Source organism: Perognathus longimembris, chromosome 2 (genome assembly GCF_023159225.1).
Source record: "Perognathus longimembris pacificus isolate PPM17 chromosome 2, ASM2315922v1, whole genome shotgun sequence".
Taxonomy (NCBI): Eukaryota; Metazoa; Chordata; class Mammalia; order Rodentia; family Heteromyidae; genus Perognathus; species Perognathus longimembris.
This window is the reverse complement of record NC_063162.1, coordinates 135,230,348-135,250,734: the sequence shown is the minus strand read 5'-3', so window position 1 is coordinate 135,250,734 and position 20,387 is coordinate 135,230,348. Positions and strand designations below refer to the sequence as shown.

At 43.8% G+C, this 20,387-nt stretch overlaps 1 protein-coding gene and 1 pseudogene across 1 annotated transcript; both read right to left on the bottom strand.

Moving 5' to 3' along the window:
- Positions 1 to 205: 205 nt before the first annotated feature.
- LOC125347441 lies at positions 206 to 311 on the bottom strand (annotated as a pseudogene).
- Positions 312 to 3,533: 3,222 nt separating this feature from the next.
- Positions 3,534 to 14,875, bottom strand: Garin1a (golgi associated RAB2 interactor 1A). The gene is made up of 5 exons (XM_048337919.1): positions 14,723 to 14,875; positions 12,250 to 12,434; positions 10,928 to 11,177; positions 8,996 to 9,114; positions 3,534 to 3,729 (listed from the first exon to the last, which is right to left on the bottom strand). Exons 1-5 carry the CDS (start codon positions 14,873 to 14,875, stop codon positions 3,534 to 3,536), a joined length of 903 nt encoding a protein of 300 aa, XP_048193876.1.
- Between the last annotated feature and the right edge of the window lie 5,512 nt (positions 14,876 to 20,387).

The window sequence follows — 20,387 nt, the reverse complement described above, 5'->3', positions numbered from 1 at the left end:
CAGGTGACCGCCAGCCAGGATGTCGGGACTGTCTGGTAAGATGCTGTCCCACTGCACACTTGCTTATGAGTGAACATAAAATCTAGGAAAGGATAAGAGCCTCCAGGTGGCTACATGCATGCCATGGGTTTGAAGGACCAGGGGAGGGAATAGAAAAGGAGAGGAGCTTGACAGACGGTTGATTTCTCTCTTTCTTTAATCCCACACCTGTGTTCTCATCCACAATACAGACTAGACACAGGGCCTGGACTGGGGTGTCTGCAGGGTAGGTGAACTTTGCCGCCTCTGCATGTGGTAGGCTCCTGGGGGCCAGAAGCAGCACTTGCTACTACTAAGGGACCCAGCCAGTCTGTGTGACCATGAGGGACAGAATTGACTTACTCTCCTCTACCAGCTGGTCTCCTACGGGCCTTGCTCTTGGCCAAACCCAGATAAAAACCAGAGTGGGAGGAGCCCTTGTGTATCATTTATACATATCTTCTTGGGAACAAACAGGATCCCAGCAGTTCTAGGAGACAGAACTTCCATTTATGGGAGATGGAATTTTATCTTCACCTTCCACTTCTGCCACTGTACTCCCTGTTTATCCATCTTCCAAACTGTGTGTGTGTGTATGTGCACATGTGTGCATGTGTAAGTACATATGTACATACGGGGATTTGTACTCAGGGCCTCACATTTTCACTCAGCTCTTTCACTCATGCTTGCTCTCTATCAGATTTGGCACTTAACTCAGATCTTTAGGCCTCAGCTTTCTGAGTAACTTGGATTTCCTGCATGAGCCATCAGCTCTGGCCTAACTTGTTGAGATGAGTTCTCCCTAACTTTTACTGGAGCTACCTGCAGTCACAATCTTCCATCTTCACCGTAGTCCTAAGTAGTTGAAATTACTATAGTGAGCCACTGTGCCCGGCTGTGTGTGTGTGTGTGTGTGTGTGTGTGTGTGTGTGTGTGTGTGTGTGGCTGACCCGGGGGCTTGAACTCAGGGCCTTGGCAGTGTCCCTGAACTTTTGTGCTCATGGGCTAGTGTCTACCACTTGAACCACAGCACCACTTCTGGTTTTTTAGGGGTTGTTAATTGGATATGAGTCTCACAGACTTACAGAAGAAAAAATTATAGAACAAGAGTGTATGTAGGATCTGGGCACCCTTGGCTTGTGCCTGTAACCCTAGCTACCCAGAAGGCTGAGATCTGAGGATCACAGTTGAAAGCCAGTTCAGGCAGAAGACTTTTCTCTCCAGTTAACTACCAAAAAGGTCAGAAGTGGAGCTGTGGCTTATGTGGTAGAGTATCAGCATTATGTGAAAAGGCTAAGGGACAGTACTGAGGCCTCGAGTTCAAGCCCCAGTACCAGCATCACACACACACACACACATACACACACACACACACACACACACACGAATACATGGGTTTGGACATTATTGAAAAATAATCTATGTCTCACAGAGGATGATGAAGAATGAGGAAACTCTAAAATCTAAATGACTTGATATCAACCAGGCAAGTTAACTTACCACACTTGCATGGATGGGCAAAAGATTCAAGGGATCAAAGCCAGACAATTTTATCCCACCAGCACTTCAAACAGTGGGAGTAGCTGCATAGCTGGACTAGTTTTACCCTAAGCTGTTGGATGAGCCCAGATGTAGGCTCTGCCTGTGAGAGGTGCTTCACAGCTGAGCTCCTAGGGCTACTAGCTCTGCAACTTATAGCAGACTATCTCCTCCCCAGGGGAGCAAGGAAGGAGTTATGTTTACCTTGACCTCCTTAATCATCTCTATGACTAGCCACAGAAACAGCTCTGGGTCAGTGGACAGTAAGGCCTTGAAATTGGCATGTTTAACAAGGCTACATAGAGATCAAAGCATTTGGCAGACTGGCCCTCCCAACAGAGATCAAAGTCAGACAGCAATGGGCATTTGTTAGCATCAGCCAGCACACATATTATCTTTCTCCTTCTCCCTCTCCCTCTTCATTTCCTTCTCCTTCTCCTCTCCATCTCCTCCCCCCTCTCTTTCTCTTCAATACTGAGGGTTGAAATCAAGCCCTCACACTTGCATTTGAGCCATGCCCCCAGTCCTTTGACTATTAGTTTTTCAGAGTATGTCTCACCAGAACTTGCCTTGAGATAGCCTCAAACCTCAATTATCCCACATCTGCTTCCCAAGTAGCTGGGGGTATGTGTATGATCACCATGCCACGCTTGCTTTTAAGATAGGGCCTTGTTATCCTTTAATCCAGGGTGGTCTATCTCTCTCTCTACCTTCCAAGTAGTTTGGATTAAATGCAAGTACCACCACTTCCAGTCCTATTCGTTCTTTTGCAATTCCTCTCAATTTTCTTTGGGGAAAGTACCTAGCCTGCTATAGCTTTGATGGGATGGTGAAGCAGCTTTAGCTTCCTGACACACAAAAGCCATCTTGGTATTAACATATTTCAAGACAGGCTTTTTAGTTGTCCTCTTGGTTCTGTGAGTCAAATCACATCCTTCCAATAAATTCATTTTGGGAGCTGGGCCCTGTTGGCTCATACCTATAATCTTGCTACTCAGGAGGTTGAGATCTGAGGATTATGGTTCAAAACCTGTTAGGGTAGCAATGTCTATGTCACTTTTATTTCCAGATAATCACCAAAAAAAAAAAATGCTGGTAGAGCTGTGGCACAAGTGCTAGAGTGCCAGACTTGAGCAAAAAAGCCAAGGGACAGTACCCAAGCCCTGTGTTCAAGTCTCAGTACACACACACACACACACACACACACACACACACACACACACACACACACCTCTTTGGTTTTAGTCAGGTATGGTGACACATACCTATAACTTCAGCATTCAGGAAACTGAAGCAGGAGGATTGGGAGTTCCAGGCCAGCCTGGGCTACATGTGAAACCCTACTTCAAAAAAGAAAAAGAAAAAAAGAAAGAAAAATATTTTTATAAATGGGGAAGGTCTGGTAGGATATGTTTCCAAAGAGCTGCTCTAATAGCAGGTGGAAAGGGAATGAATGGAAAATTCTGGAAGGTCATGGAGAGTGTAGGCTTTAGAGAGTCAGATTGTCTCTTCTGTTTACCTTACTACTGGTATGACTACAAGTTAGTTATTTTTTTATTTTAAAGACTTTTATTAGCATATTTTAGTTATATAAGGAGATATTTCATTGTGACATTTCCATACATATGTACAGAGGAAATCAAATATCTCTCTAGAATCTCTTTCCTCTGGGCATTCGAGGCATGGCCAAGATGCTTTGGGATGGCAAATGAGCGAACAGTAATCATTGTTTCCAAATTACTTTCTGAAGGCACGAACTCCTGTTTCTGTTGGGTTCCTCCCAGCCTCCACCTCCCCGTAGCAAGGCACACACAGACAGGCTTTCTTGGAGGTTTTATTGGTGGACGTACAGAAGCACCTTGTTATAAACACCATCTTACCTCTCCCATGGTCATGTGGCCTGCTGTGGGAAGCAGTATCATAGGAGGTGTCACAAGTAAACAGATGCCCACGATAATTATCCATTTGTCTAGATGTCAGGGTCCAAGAAAGTTCTCGCCTAGAGAACTGGCCGCAGGCGCCTGCAGGCAGTGCCCATTGGGGTCTTCCTGTTCCCAGAGGCTGTGGCACAAGGTGGCTCTCATGGGTATTTTTAAAGTGATTGGAGATGCGACTTTCGAAAGTGTCTTACACAAGTTGGATTTGTCCTTTTTGATGGCAGTGTTGGTGTTTCTGTAAGAGACCAGGAATTTTTGAGTCAATGGAAACAATAGAAAAAAAAGAAAACATTATTTTAAAAATCTACTTTTAAAACATCGTTTCCTCTGGGTGTTGATGGCTCAGGTCTGTAATCCTAGCTACTTAGGAGGCTGAGATCTGAGAATAGTGGCTCAAACCTAGCCCAGGCAGGAAAGTCTGTGAGATTCGTATCTCTAGTTAAGCACTAAAAAGCCAGAAATGGAGCTGTGGATCAAATGGTAGAACACCATCCTTTTTATTCTTCTTCTTCTTCTTCTTCTTTTTTTTTTTTTTTTGCCAGTCCCGGGGCTTGAACTCAGGGCCTGAACACTGTCCCTTGCTTCTTTTTTGCTCAAGGCTACCACTTTACCACTTGAGCCACAGCACCACTTCAGGCCTTTTTTTATATATGTGGTGCTGAGGAATCAAACCCAGGGCTTCATGTATGCGAGACAAGCACTCAACCACTAGGCCATATTCCCAGACCATAGAGCACTACCTTTAAGCACAAAAACTCAAGAACAGGGACCAGTTCCTGAACTCAAGCTCCAGAATCAATGCGTGTGGGTGTTCATGCCCCTACCCAAATCATTTTCTCTGTATGTCTTTTCCAGGATAAGTACACTGAACACAGCTATGGAAATATAGATGTGAAGAGTAATGACAGGGAGCATATATGGTATGCCCAGGAGAAAGCAAAGGAGAAGCAAGGTGGGAGCTGAGACCTGCCCAACTGAAGAGGACCAGGCACCTGGAATATCACGTGGATGTGTTGAGAACCCAATGTCTCATGACTTACCGTCAAAATTCAGACCCACTGGGCGCTGTCTGATGCCCACTGTATCCTGCCAGATAGTGGCATCATCTTAAGTGCCAAGAAAATCTTGAAATAGTCCTCTAAAACAATACAACATTTAAAATATCACGACAACAGGCACTGCAGGCTCATGCCTGTAATCCTAGCTACTCAGGAGGCTGAGATCTGAGGATCACAGTTCAAAGCCAGCCTGGGCAGTAGAGTCTGTGAACCTCTTATCTCCAATTAACTACCAGAAAACTGGAAGTAGAGCTGTGGCTCAAAGTGGTGGAACATTAGCCTTGAGCAAAAGAGCTCAGGGATAGAGCCCAGGCCCTGATTTCAAGCCCCATAACTGACAAACAACAGAAACAAAATCAAAATAGATCCTAATCCCTAGGTGGACACGGTGCTGCTTGTCTGTATCACAACTTTCAGGAGGCAGGAGCTTGAGGATCTAGAGTTCCAGGCCAGCCTGGGCTATGAGTTAGTAACTAGGAAGACAGACACGTGTGGCCAAAAGTTTTTAAGAACTTACAATTAGAGGGGAAATTAGGAAAAAAAGTGAAAATTACAAAAAAAAAAACCACCAAAAAGATCACTAAAGTTACTCACATTTTTAAGTATTCAAGAATAAATTCTCGGGGCTGGGGATATGGCCTAGTGGCAAGAGCGCTTGCTTCGTATACATGAGGCCCTGGGTTTGATTCCCCAGCACCACATATACAGAAAACGGCCAGAAGTGGCGCTGTGGCTCAAGCGGCAGAGTGCTAGCCTTGAGCAAGAAGAAGCCAGGGACAGTGCTCAGGCCCTGAGTCCAAGGCCCAGGACTGGCCAAAAAAAAAAAAAAAAAAAAAAAGAATAAATACTCTACATTTCTTAAAGTAAAAACAATTTTTGAGTTACTTGGCAAAAGACGATATAGCTAACTGATCTAAAGTCATCTTTAATACAAAATGCCTACAATGCTGCATCAAATAAGAGAAATGTAATTTTAAGTCCATAGCTGAACTCACAAGAAGCACAAAACAGGGCTGGCATTGAGATACATGCCTGGAATCCCAGCTATTCCAGAAATAAACATAGGAGGATCTTAGTTTGAGACTAGCACTGACAAGAACTAGAGACTCCATCTGAAAAATGAACTAGCAGGAAAAGGGCATGGTTCAAGTAGTAGATTGCCTGCCCAGCAATATGAGGCCCAAAGTTCAAACCCAAGTACTTCCAAAAAAGAAAAAGAAAGGTTAAAAATAAGAAATAATCCTAGGGACCCCCAAATCTGAGACTAGGATCTGAGTGTGAGCAGGGCTGCTGGAGGGCCTCTTCAGCCTTGGGAACCAAGTGCTTGCCTTGGTGTATCTGAAGTTAAAGAATGGCTACTCTTCTCAAAGCTAAAGGGAAGACCTCCCTGGGGCCACGCGGAGGGCTTGCGCTGTGGCTCCTAGCTCTGGGGAGCTTGGAGATGGGGCACACTCTTGCCCAGGCATGTGGAAGACATGTGCAATAGTTTCAAAGTTTCAGGTCTGATATTGAGATATTTGATCCACTTTGAATTGTTAATAGTGCATGGTGACACTTTTATTTCTTGGCAAATAGATGCCCACTGTTCTCAACACCAACTATTGAAGAGGCTATTTTTTTCCATTGTATGTCTTATGGTTCCCTTATCAAATATCAGATAACTATAAGTGCATTTTTCCTGTGTCTTCTGTTCCATTGGTTTTCGGGCCTATTTTTGTGCCATTACCAAGTTGTTTTTGTTGCTATAGCTCCTCAGTAGAGTTTGAAATATGGTATTTGTGATAACCCCTACATTGCTTTTTTTTTTTTTTTTTTTTTTTTTTTTTTGGCAATTCTAGGTCTTTTGTTGTTCCATATGGATTTTTTAAATTGTTTTGTCTATCTTTGTGTCTTGGTAAAGAATGTCATTGGGATTTTGATGGGGATTGCATTGAATTTGTATATCCTTTTTTTTTTTTTTTTTTTTTTTTTTTTGCAGTATGGCCATTTTCCCAACATTGATTCTACCTATCCATGAGCATTTCCATTTCCTAGTGTTCTCTTTGATTTCTTTCTTCAGATTTTTATAGTTTTTACTATGAAGATCTTTAACATCTTTGGTTAGGTTTTTTCTCCTAGGTATTTTTTGAGGCTGTTGCAAATGGAGTTTTTTTTCCCTTTCTGCTTGTACATTGTTGTCATACAGAAAGGCTACTGATTTTTATGGGTTAATTTTGTATCGTTCCACTTTGTCAAAATGGCTGATCAGCTCTAGGACCTTGGAGATAGAGTCTTTTGGGTCCTTTAGGTATAAGATCATGTCATCTGCAAATAGGGATAGTTTGACTTCTTCTTTCCAAATGTGAATCTCTTCTATGTTCTTTTCTTGCCTTATTGCTGTGGCCAGGAATTCTAGGACTGCATTGAAGAGTATTGGAGAGAGTGGGCATCCCAGGCTTGTTCCTGATTTTAGGGGAAATGGTTTTAGTTTTCCCCCATTCCATATGATGTTGGCTGTTGGTCTGTTATACATAGCCTTTATTATTTTAAGGAATATGCAATCAATTCCTAGCTTCTCTGAATCTTTTAACATGAATGGATGTTGTATTTGTTGAAGTCCTTTTCTGCATCTACTGAGATGATCATGTAGTTCTTGTCTTTGGCTCTCTTGACACGGTCAATTACATTTATTGTGTATGTTAAACAAGCCTTACATCTGTGGGATGAGGCCTACTTGGTCATAATGTGCCGGGCTCGGGTCGCCTCCCCTGGCACGGGGGGTCAGGCTCTACTCTAATCCAATAACTCCCTTTTTTACCCTCTCCCCTGGTCACCCGACCCTCAGGTAAGGCTAGAGTGGAGTGGGGGGCTCAGGAAAGACCTCAGGTGCACGCGGCCGTACGAGATCCCTTGTCCTCCCTCCTTACCCTCGAAGGAAGCCAGGCACAGACGGGTCTCGGAGACGCTTTAAGACTAAATCTGATTTAATAAGGGAGTGGCTAACAGTTGATATAGTAGGGGTGACAAGAAAAGGGGTGATTGACCAAAAGCTGGCGATAGGCTGGCGAGCTTGTCATAAGACCCCCTCATGAGCTAACATCACCTGGATAGCACCACCACAGGGGCAAAGCCCGTGAGAATGGGTAGCACATGGGCTGGCGAGAAAGTTGGGGGGCTGGTCGCAAAGCCAGTTCTTCTGGTTCTGGACCCAGAGAATTGTGGCTTGCTTCCGCATTCCCCCAGGGCTGGGGGAAGGGCGGCATCTTGGGAGTGCTCTCCTCTGCCCTTCCCTCTCAAGGCCAAAGCTGAACCCCAAAAATAATGTACATTTTTAAAATTTGTTTATGGATTCTGTTGGTTAGTATATTTTATTGAAGAGCTTTGAATCTGTGTTCATCAGAGAAATTGGTTTATAGTTCACTTTTTTGTTGGATTCTTACCTGTTTGGGGGATGAGTGCAATATTGGCTTCATTGAATGAATTTGGAATTGATCTTTGTTCCTATTTCACAGAAAAGCTTGAGGAGTATTGATGTTAGTTCATATTCAAAAGTCATACAGAATCCAGACATGAATCCATCTGGGCCTGAGCTTTTCCTTGTTAAGACTTCTGATTACTTCCTCAGTCTCGTTGCATGGTATTGGCCTGTTTAACTGGTTTATGTATTTTTGGTTCAGCTTAGGCAGTTTGTATGTCTCTAGAAATGTGTCCATTTTGACTAGGTTTTCCTTTGTTTTGAGTATAGATTTTGAAAGTAGCCCTTTATAATTGTTTGGATTCCTTGGGTGTTTGTTATGTTTCCTGTAGCACATCTGATTTTATTGATTTGAGTCTCTTCTCTTCTTTTTTTCGTTAATCTCACAAGTGGTCTGTCAATTTTATTGATTTTTTTCTCAAAGAGCCAGCTTTTTGTTTCATTGATTTTATGTGTAGGGTTTTTTTTTTAGTCTCTATTTCATTAATTTCTCACCTAATCTCTGCTATCTCTGTCTAGTTTTGGGTTTGGTTTGTTCTTCTAGCAGTTTTAGTTGCATCATGAGGTTATTTCCTTGAGCTGTTTCTGTTGTTCTTAAGTGTGCACTTAGAGCTATAAACTTTCAGCACGTTTGCCATATGGAGATAAGGCCTTAAAGATTTTTGGCCCAATCTGGTTTTCAACTGAGATCTTCAGGTCGCTAGGATTACAGGTATGAAATACCAGCCATGAAGTAGCATGAATTTTGGAATTAATTTATTCATTTCTCTTATTGAGCACATACCACGTGGATATGCTGGGGCTTATTTATAGAATGAACTGTCAGAATGAAGAGACTTGACTACTATAAACTGTGTTTTCAAGGATAAGCTTACCACACAGTTGAGGGACAAAGTCAGGTACATTGTTATTGAGAATAAAAAGGAGGAGCAGAGCTAGGATGAGAGAGTGCACTGTCCCTGTGATGCCATGCAGGGGACAAAACCCACCTGTCTTCTGGGGGCTGGGTCCTTCCTGAGAGTTCCAAGAATCTGTCAGTAGACTGCTCGGCTTCCTGCAGCAATATAGTCTCACTGGTCTGGGAGGATGACGGGAGGCTGCTCTCAGGCTGTGCAAAGAAATTCAAGTCAGAGCTATGCTGCTCACGGAGCACCCATCGCCTCCTGGGGCAGAACCCTGAAGGAACTGGTGGGGTTCCATCTAAATTTTGAAGATTAGCCCCAGAAATCTGGCCCTCAAGCACTAAACCACAGAACCATCCAACCAATTAGGGATCCCTGATAGGACCCCCACTTCTCTCTGTTGGGCTGTAGAGGCTACTCTATTCAGAGCCCAAGATGTGAGTTGTAGCTAGCTTTCAAAGCTAATGATTATGCCCCTGAATGACAGCAGGAAAGTTTTTAGGTTCTGAAATCTGAAGGTTCTGAGTAATTCAGTCCAACAAGTTTCCTTTCTTATGTGTGTGTGTGTGTGTGTGTGTGTGTGTGTGTGTGTGTGTGTATGTTTTACACTAAACAGGTCCTGGGAAGGTCTCTGAGTATTGAGAAAAGCCCTGGGTTCTACCTCTAGTGCTGCAAGAAAAAAAAAGTTGAAGCTGAGCATGGTAGCCCATGTTTGTAATCCCAGCCCTTGACTTGGGAAGGAAGCTAGTTTAGGAGGATTGTGAGGTGGAGGCCAGCCTGCCCTCTACAGCAAGTATCCAGCCAGTCTGAGCTGTAGTGAGATCCTGTCCAAAAGAAAAAGGAATTCAAAAGAAGTGAAAGGAAATGAAGTATGTGTGAATATTCATGTAACAAGTGTTCAACCTCCTTGAAGATTAGAAATGCCTCTTTTTACCTATCTTAATAGAAACTTATTAAAACATGCTCTTTTCTGGGTGTTGTCTCACACATATAATCAGAAGGTTGAGGACTGAGGTGGGAGCCACCCAGACAGACAAATCCATGAGACTCTAACTCCAGTTAACCAGCAAAAAGACTGAGCTGGAGTCATGGCTCAAGTGGTAGAGCACAAGCTAAAAAGCCAAATGAGAGTAAATGGTCACACACACAAACTTATACTAACTGATTGTGATAAGGAAGCAATGCCCTGTGGTTAAAGAAAAGTACCTCAGAAAAAAATCTAACATGAAAAAGCACAGTATAACCTATGCAAATGTCTCTCTGTACCCATGGAGATAGGGTCCAGGACCCCCTTCTAACACAAAACCTGTGCATGCTGGAGTTTCTTATGCAAATAGACTAAGGGGCACATGTCCTCCTACATCCAATCCTCTCTAGCTTACTATACTAATACAATCTAAATGGTGGGGCTGGGAATATGGCCTAGTGGCAAGAATGCTTGCCTCGTATATAATCGAAATGGTACATAAAGCCTCAGCATACTGTATGATGTAGGGAATGGTGACAAGGAGAAAAGGTATGATGTATTGGCACAGATGCAATTCTTTTTGGAATATTTTTAGTCTGAGGTTGGGCATTGGTGGCACATATCTGTAATCCTAGTTACTCAAGAGACTGAGATCAGAGGATTGCAGTTCAAAGCCAGCCTAGGCAGAAAAGTCTGTGAGATTCATCTCCAATTAACCAGCACAAGGCCAGAAGAGGAAGGTGTGGCTCCAGTGGTAGAGTGTCAGCCTTGAGCAAAAAAGTCAAGACAGAGCATGAGGCCCTGAGGTCAAAGCTTGGCGGGGGTGGTGGGGTGGTGGAGAATGCATATTTTTAGTTGAATTCATGGCTGAGAAACCTAGTTGTATATATGAAGGGCCAACAATGTATTTGAGTGTATTTGTATGTGAGATATATATAGATATAGATATAGATATAGATATAGATATAGATATGGGTGGAGCCACGTGCATATACGCCTACATCATGCCTGTGTTTATTTTGTTGCAGACAGCAGAAGGAGGCCCCACTTACTGTTGTTTCGGTGGAGTGTCTAAGCCTCTTGGGCACCAGACAGTGAGTGAACTGGATTCTTGGGTCTTTGGTGGTGATAGACAGACCTTTCCGAAGAATTCTCACCAAGCGGATCCAGAATTGGAATACAGCCTCTGGATGATTTTTGTGGAGCCTCATGTAGTAGATCTTTTCAGTCACTGTCCTAACACGCAGAATGCGTTGGATCCGGTCATAGATTCGTAACTCCACATATTTCAGGGGAAGAATCCTGTGCACAATCAGGAAATTCCTGGTCAGGGCCTCTCCCTGCTGCTTGGAAGATGCTTGGAGAGCAGAGGCTCATGTTTTGGGAGTGGGGATGACCACTAAGACTTGAGTCCTCTCTGATTTCTAGGACTTTTGCTGTTAATCTGTCCACATCTAACCACCACTGCTACTGCAGTGTAATGTCTCACTTAATTCTGACAACAACCCTTCGATGATGGCAAGGTAAGGATTATCTATTGCACTTTACAGATTTTGACATAGAGGCTCAGAAAAACTCAGTGATTTGCCCAAGGTTAAGTCTATTATTAAGCAGGAATTAGAATGGTTTCCTGACTCCATTTCTAGGCTTTCTCCTTATCACTCCATTACTTGTATTGAAAGAGAAAGGAGAAGGATGATATCTCCTATACATCCAGTATTTTTCCTTTAGTCTCAACATTTCTGAGTCCTATTTGACTTCCATATATTTGTCCTTTCTTCAGAAATCTCCTATATCTATATTAACAAAATATAAGGAAAGAAACCCCAGATCCTCAGGAAATAGGCCTGCTTGATGCTGGGAACAGCGGGGTGGGGATGTTGGGGGGAGAAAAGACTCACACCTGTAATCCTAACTACTCAGGAGGCTGAAATCTGAGGATTGTGGTTCAAAGCCAGACTGGGCAGGAAGTTCTTGAGGCTCTTATCTCTAATTAAACCAGCACAAAGCTGGAAATAGCATCATGGTTCAAGTGTTGAGTGCTATCCCAAGGGAAAAAGCTAAAAAAAACAGTACCTAGGCACTGAATTTAAGCCTCCGTTCTCTCTCTCTCTCTCTCTCTCTCTCTCTCTCTCTCTACACACACACACACACACACACACACACACACACACACACACACACAAACCTGGGTTTGAAGCAGAACTGTAAACTGTTCTACCCTTGGTATGTGCAGATACTAGATAAACTTTGGTCAAGTGAATGAGTGAATTCCTTCAAAATTGTTGATAGACGAAAGGATACCCATTTCTTGATCTAAAATCCAGCTGCAGAACAATCATCCCCTTTGCCCCTCCCTCTAGCCTTTCTTTACCTGCTGAGGGTGATGACAGGGGCAGAACAAGGCGTGGTCCAGTTGGAAAATGGCCTCTGGGGCCAGGTGATGTTGGCCATCAGGAGGATGTTGGGGAGTGGCAAGGAAGGCACTGAAGAGGTCACGCCAAGGATCACGATGGTAGAGCCTTCATAAACATCCATCCAGTTCCCGTCCTTCGTGACCTGGGTCATACAAAATATAGAGGACTGCTCACGATGGAAGTAAGTGAGCTTTGAGGTGATGATGGTGGTGATGGTGATGGTGGTGGTGAGGTGAGATGAGAGGAAAGGAGACAATGTGATATATAACTAACTACTTGGGGTGAGTCATTTCAAGTACACTTTGATCTCCAGTGAGGGTCTACCTCTCTCTGGCACCTTCTGAGTTTCCTGCATCTGGGGTCACTTTGTATCCATTCAGAGAAACTAAAACATTTTTCATAGTAGACCAAGTACAGGACATGGAAAGAGAATGCATCTGACTGCTGAACTACCGTGTTCATAGAGAAATGACTAGAAAGTGAATCCTGAGTCTGGATCCCACCATATTGTTCTTCACAAGGGTGCTGGAAATGAGCTCACCCCAAACTTGCCTGCTGATGTCCAATGATTCATTGCCCCTAGGCAGCACTGGAACAGGGAAGGCCAGAACCCTGCACACAGTTCTCCCAAAGTAGGGAAGAACTTTCACTTTAGGCCCCAGACCCAACTCAAGCATGTCCACCTTCTCTTCTTTGACTCCATTCTTCCCCTCTATTTGGATGGGTACCTGTACTGGGTTTGTGTCCCTCTGTCCATTCCATCACTCTATCTTTATCTAGGTACTTTGGAGATACATCCACCTTCATTTTTCTACTTATCAGTCTAGGCCATACCTTAAAACAGTGGCTTAATGGGTGCTGGTGATTCACATCTGTAATTCTAGAGAGCTTGGAGGCTGAGATTGGGAAGGTTGCAACTCCCTTTTCTTCTTTCCTTCTTTCCTTCTTTCATTCCTTCCTTCTTTCCCTCCTTCCCTCTTTCCTTCCTTCCTTCCTTCCTTCCTTCCTTCCTTCCTTCCTTCCTTCCTTCCTTCCTTCCTTCCTGCCTTCCTGCCTTCCTGCCTTCCCTCCTTCCTTCTCCTTCTTTTTGTTGTAGTAGGAGGACTTAAACTCAGGCCCAAGGGTGCTCTTCTGGTGTTTCACTACCAGAGCTACAGTTCCACTTCTGGCTTTTTGCTGGTTAATTGGAAATAAGCGTCTCATACACTTTACTGCCTGGGCTGGCCTCAAACTGTGTTCCTCAAGTCTCAGCCTCCTGAATTGCTAGGATTACAGGAGTGAACCACCGGTGCCTAGAGGGGATTGCTAGTTGAGGTCAGGCCAGGCAGGAAAGTTCACAAAGACCCCTTTCCTCAACTGAGAGAGGGCCATAATGGCACATACCTGTTGTTCTAGCTACTGTGGGAAACCTAGAACAGCAATCATGACCTAGGCAGGTACCTAAGGTGGTAGGGAGACCCTGTCTCAAAAAGGGCTGGGGGTATGGCTCATGTGGTAGAGGGCTGACATAGCAAGCAATAGCGCATTGAGTTCAAACCCTAGTATCATAAGCAAACAAAAGAAAAAAGAAGAAAAAAGAAAAGGTGGCCCAAGACTCTGTGTTCTGGGCTTTCTTTCACTGTCCAAGGGCAGTGGCTGCTCTGCATGTTTTGGGCACCCACTCGCTGTGCTCAAGTCTTAGGGGTTAGCTCCTCCCAGAGTTTGCTTTTATAACAGGTAAAACTAACTCAGAGGCTTCTTGGCCCAGGACCCTGAGACACTTTGTATCTCCTGCCCTGCCCTGCCCTGCCCTGCACAGAGTAGGCATTTCTGTGTGCTTGCTGGCTAATTGATTACACCACAAGGCAAGGGGGGATAGATTCACCAGAACAAGCAAGGAGGCCGTGGGAGGCAGGCGGCCCCTGGGGGTGATGAGCATGTACTCAGACAAGCACTCCATACTCCAGTGGGACCACACTCCTTACTTCCCTAGGCCACAAATGCTTGCTTCCAAGAATAATCTCACCATTCTGGGGGGATCAGCCCCAAGGTGGGGGGGGGTCACCTGTACAGAGGGCATCTGTGGACCTGGGGGTGACAGAGTTGTGATTGCTTTGTATGATTCAAATCTGGCTCCTTAAAGCACATGGTAACACTCCAAGCCCCTTACACTTGAATAAAAATTTGTGTGGGGGTTAAAAATGATTGTCACTCTCACCCTAGAAAGTGTTTCCCTCTCCCAATAAACTTAACTATCACTTTCAAAAGAATAAAAGTGCCTGGCTTGCAGGGAGCAAACAGGCTGAGAATACAAAATGAGACCCAGATCAGTGGGTTTGCTCTGGCTTTCATGGCTTCCTTCTCCCAGGGCTTTCAAAGTCCACAGCCTCTTCTGACCAACCCCTGGGGACAGGTTTTGGAAAGGGCAAGCCCTGACCTGTGCAGGGATACCTGGATAAAGTTGCTTTCAAACACCACAGAGTCGGGGAACAAGTTGAATTCTGGAGAATGAATCAGTTGACAAAGAAGGCCATCTTCCACCCCAAGTTCCACTCCAGGGCCTGAGTCACTGACCACAGGAGGGAGGCCCCTGATTTTACTCATTGGTTCTTGGTAAGAAAGGGCTGGGGAACATCTCTGAGGCCCCACGCAGACCCAGCCCAAGTCCAAGATGTTGGTGGGACCACTGCTCCCCACTCCTCCCCAACTCCACCTGCCTTCCCTCCTTCCAGCTGCCCACCAGGACTGGGAGGGCCTGTCAGCTCACAATGGCAGGCATGACATCAAGGAATGTGCAGGGTAACAACAAGAAAGGGGGAAAGCAAGAGGACAGGAAGGATAGAGAATATTGGGGACTCTTTTGGACCTCTGTCTGCGGGCTACAAACTAGCAGCATTAGTGGCCTGTCCTACTTTTCAAACATTCACTCTTAGGCCCCCGAGTGGGGAGAAGGACTCTTCCTTCACTCTCTCCCAGTTACAGGGCATGTTTTCTAAGTAATAGGTTAAAAATATGAACCAAGTGCTGGTAGCTCACATCTGGAAATCCTAACTTACTCAGGAGGCAGAGGTCTGAGGATCTTGTTCCAAGGCAGACAAATCCAAGAGACTTTTATCTCCAATTAACCAGCAAAAAGCCAGAAGTGGAGGTGTGGGTCAAGTGGTAGAGTATTAACCTTGAGCAAAAAATCTAACCAGAGCATCAGGCCCTGAGTTCAATCCCCAATACTATCACAAATAATAAATAAGCAAATAAAAATATGACAGGATTAAAATATGCCCATGGTATCCACTATACACTATGTGGAAAATGAACTGTACAACTTGTGGGCAGGGATGGGAAAGGGAAACAGAGGGGGAAGCAGAGGAAGGAGGTGACATTGTTCAAAAAACAAAGAAATATACTCATTCCCTGCTTACAAAATGGTAGTCCCTTAATAATCATAAAAATTTTAAAAATGTCCATGAGACCCCAAAATTGTGCATCCATTAACTTAGCACAAACTTTTCTTCTCTGGATACATTCTTTTTTGCCTTTATTTGTGTGTGTGCATGCGTGTGTGTGTGTGTGTGTGTGTGTGTGTGTGTGTGTGTGTGTTGCTCCTGGGGCTTGAACTCAAGGCCTGAGTGGTATTCCTGTGCTGGAAGCTATTGCTCTACCACCTGAGCCACAGCTCCACATCTAGCCTTTTTTGGTACTTCGTAAGAGTCTCATGAACTTTTCTGCCCAAGCTGGCTTCAAACCACGATCCTCAGCTTCCTGAGTAGGTGTGATTACAGGTGTGATCCTCTGGCCCAGCAACATTCTTTAACAAACTATGAAGAAAATGTATTTGGAAGTAATGTCATACCAAATGAAGCTCTACTTGAACAAAGTAAAAATTGTGCTTAAATAGGAAAGAAAAAGAAGACATACATATAAACACATACCAACAAAAAAGAACTCAAAATACCTCATTGGTAACTTTTTCTTTTTTTGTGGCCAGTCATGAGGCTTGAACTCAGGGCCTGAGCACTGTACCTGGCTTCATTTTGCTGAAGGCTAGCACTCTACCACTTGAGCCACAGAGCCACCTCTGGCTTTTTCTATATATGTGGTGCTGAGGAATCGAACCCAGGGCTTCATGTATGCGAGGCAAGCACTCTGCCACTAGGCCAGATTACCAGCCCCTTGTTGGTAACTTTTTATATTGACTATATGCTGGAATACTAATATAATTAGTACAGTGGGTCAAATAGTTTTAAATATCTTTCCTGTTTCTTTATACATTCTAATGTGGACACTATAATATTTTAAGTTATACATTAAGTTATTCATTTAATAGTGCTGGGATATGTTATATCTCCCAGTTCTTAGTATTTTGGAATCTGTCTTAAGCTGTAGAATCAGCCTTTGAAATCCAGAAAACATTGCATAGCATCCTAAGTATATTTTCCTTCCTTAGTGTCCACTAGATGGCATAAGAGCTCAGGCCACCATTTTTTTTAGTCGCGCTTTAAATTTTGTGTTTGGAGTTTTCAATGTGCTATTCATGGACTCATTTGAATGTGTTTGCTTACATTATTCTTCACCTGGGATGCTCTTTCCTATCAAACCTAGTCATTTCAAAAATATTCCGATCACCTAAGAAGCTCTTTAGTTTTATTTTATCAGTCATAGAGTTTGAATTCAGGGCCTGGGAACTGTCCCTGAGCTCTTTTGCTCAAGGCTAGCACTGTACTACTTTGAACCACAGCTCAGCTTCCTGTTTTCTGGTGGTTAATTAGAGATAAGAATTTTATGGCCTTTCCTTCCTGGGCTGGCCTTGAACCAAATGCTCAGATTTCAGCCTTCTGAGTAGCTAGGATTATAGGCATGAGCCACGAGCATCAAGCAATAAACTGTTTCTTACATCCCCTTGCAAATAACTGTGTGCCTTCTATCCTAAACAAATATTTCTATCACAGAACCATGATGTATTATTGCTTTTAAACCACCTCATGTATGTTATCTGAAGCAGATGGTGATGAGATCTTGGTTGGTGCTTGGCATCTCAATGGGCTGGTATATGGCAGTAGCCAGCCCCCCCCCCCCCCCCCCAAATTCCCATTGCTTCCACAAGAAAAGTTGGTTCCACAGGAATCAGATGCTCTGCGTCCTGGCATCCTTACTCCACAACCCACACTAATGGAGAGCTCTATACAGATCAATTCTGATTAGAATTATCAGAGGATAGATGAAGCCCATATAGGTTTGGGAATCAACCTTAAATGCTCCAACCTATGGAAGTGGAGGTGTGGGTTTAAGTGGTAGAGTGCTAGCCTTGAGTGGAAAAGCCAAGTGAGCATAAGGCCTTGAGTTCAAGTCCCAGTGCTAGCACGTGCTCATGTGCATATACATGCACACAATGCTTGGACTAGAATTGATACAAGTCATTTTTACTCACAATTACTCAGAATTAGTCACATGACCCCATCCCAACCATAAGGGGGTCAGGATGCACAATTCAATCAAGTGTATTGGCAGAAATCGTTGAGGAATACCAATGACTACCACTAATGGTCTTTTGGTTGGATAATTATTCAGCTCACATCTCCCCTGCAGGTAGAATCTACTAACTATATCTCCCACAAAGGCAACAACCCAAGAATTCCTTTTAACTACAACATCAAGCTCACATTTAATGATCTTGGTGATTAACAATAGTTTCTCCATCGGTTTCCGATATAGCTTGAGATAAAGATCTACAAACTAAAAGATGTGTTTCCCCCCCCCCCCCCATCTAAAATACAAGAGCAGAATGCAGGCAGGATAAATGCAGTAAGCGGGGATGAGGAAGAATGAATGGGAGGCACAGTGTGTGCCCAGTGCCCTGAGGGTAGGGTATGCTGTGCCCAGCCCCAACTCACCAGGAAGAAAATCCTCACACAATTGTTTAAAGATACTGAGACATTAGTGTTCTTGCCGCAGTGTAAAGGAACCTAACTTGGCTTTGACTGATACAGAACTTGAAATTAGAGGAGAATTGTTACATATTAAAAAGAAAAAGTCAACAAGTCCTGATCTGTATGACATGAACTTACATGGAGGGCTGCAAAGAGATTGGAGGTGGGAAGGATGGCAACCCTTGTTACATAGTAGCAAAGTATTTGTTAGAACTGTTGCCTACAGTGACACAGAAGATACTGTGTCTAATACTCTTTCAGATCTAGGGGAAAGAGAGAGGGAGAGAGTAAGGGAACAGAATGAACTGGTAATGTTGCCACTGACAATGGACCACAAGACAGAGAGCATACTTGTCAGCAGGTGTGAAGTGTCTAGAGAGACTGGAAATGCGTGCTCTTGCAGTGTAGGCTGAGTAGCTGCTTGTCATCCTAAACTGGCAATGGATAAAACTGCCTGGAGGAACAAAACCCAAATCTCCTCCCTCTTCCCCCCTCTCTCCTTCTCTCTCCCTCCCTTCCTCTCTCTTTCTCTCTCTCTTACCTGTCCCAGGGCTTGAGCTTTTGTCCTCCTGAGTAGCTAGAACTACAGGCATGAGCCACCAGCACCCTGTGGAAATCTCTTTCCTGGGCAAACAGGAAGTTGGTCACTTTACCTGTGTAGGTCATCACATTTGTTGTTGAAACCTCAGAGTAGCTGGGTGATAGTAACTAGCACCTATAATCCTATAATCCTACCTATTCAGGAGACTGAGACTTGAGGATCACAGTTCAAAGTCAGTCCAGACAGGAAAGTCCTTTAGAGTCTTAGCTCCAGTTTAGCAGCCAAAAGCTGGAAGTGGAGCTATGGCTCAAGTGTAGAGCACCACTTTGAGCAAAAAAAGGCAAGGACAGCACCCAGGCCCTGAGTCAAGGCCCTGGACAGATAAACAAACAAAACCAGAAAAACAAAGACTCCCATCTCAATTGACAAATTACACTTGGTGGTTTGAGTTTGTAATTCCAGTTATGCGAGAGGCTGTAGGTAAAAGGATCAGTCAGCAGGGGCTGGGGTGTGGCTTAGTGGTAAAGTGCTTGCCTAGCATACATGAAATGCCCTGGGTTCGATTACTCAGCACCACATATATAGAAAAAGCCAGAAGTGGCACTGTGGCTCAAGTGGTAGAGTGCTAGCCTTGAGTACAAAGAAGCCAGGGACAGTGCTCAGGCCCTGAGTTCAATCCCCAGAACTGGCAAAATAATGATAAGGGTCAGTTAGCAATGGGTGAAAAATTGAGAACCTACCTGAAAAACAACTAAAGTGTAAAAAGGGATGGGATGTGTCTAAAGTATAGAGCTCTTGTCCAGTAAGTGTGAGGCCCTGAGTTTGAACCTTAGTGCTGCCAAAAAGAGTAAAACAAACCTTTTTTTTTTTTTTTGAGACAGAGTTTTGCCTTGCCATATAGCCCAGACTGCCGCAAAATTTATATCCGTGTGTTTCTACCTTCCAATTGCTGGGATTACAGGCATGTACCACCAATTTAAAATGATTCCTAAAACCCTTCCAGTTTTCAATAAAAGCCCAGCTACTCAGATGTGGTGAGCCAGCAGAAAAAAAAATCATATGAATGTCTTAGTGTTCTCAGCTACCAGGGGAGGCTGAGATGAGGGGAATTTAAAGTTCAAGGCCAATGTGGGTCACTTATTGAGGCTGCCTCAAAAAAATAAATTATCTGTGAGAGACATTTTACCAGTAACTGAGAACAAACAGAATTGAGCAGTCACTTTGGTGGGTAAGACATTGAGGAGTTTAAGAGAAAATGATAAGGCCTCCTGGAATGAAAGTCTTGAAGACTGATGGTCTAGGGGTTAGAAGTGGTCATTTCTCCTCTCTAGAGATGGACCATCACCAGAGGACTGAAGAACCATCCCTCAGTGTCTTCGGGGTTGATTGCAGGCCCCACTTGCAAGCTCTAGTTCCTAATATAAAAATAGCACAATATTTGCCTATAACCTAGGAATAGCTTCCCATACTTTATACCATCTCTAGATTACTTATAATGTCTAATGCAATGGCAATGTTACATTATTTAGTAATAAAAAGTGTAAAGTTCAGCTGTGTTCCATATAGATATAATTTTTTCAAACTTCCTTTTCAATACTTTCAGTGCTGGGGATGCATTGACCTAGCATCTTCAAGGCCCTAAGTTCAAACC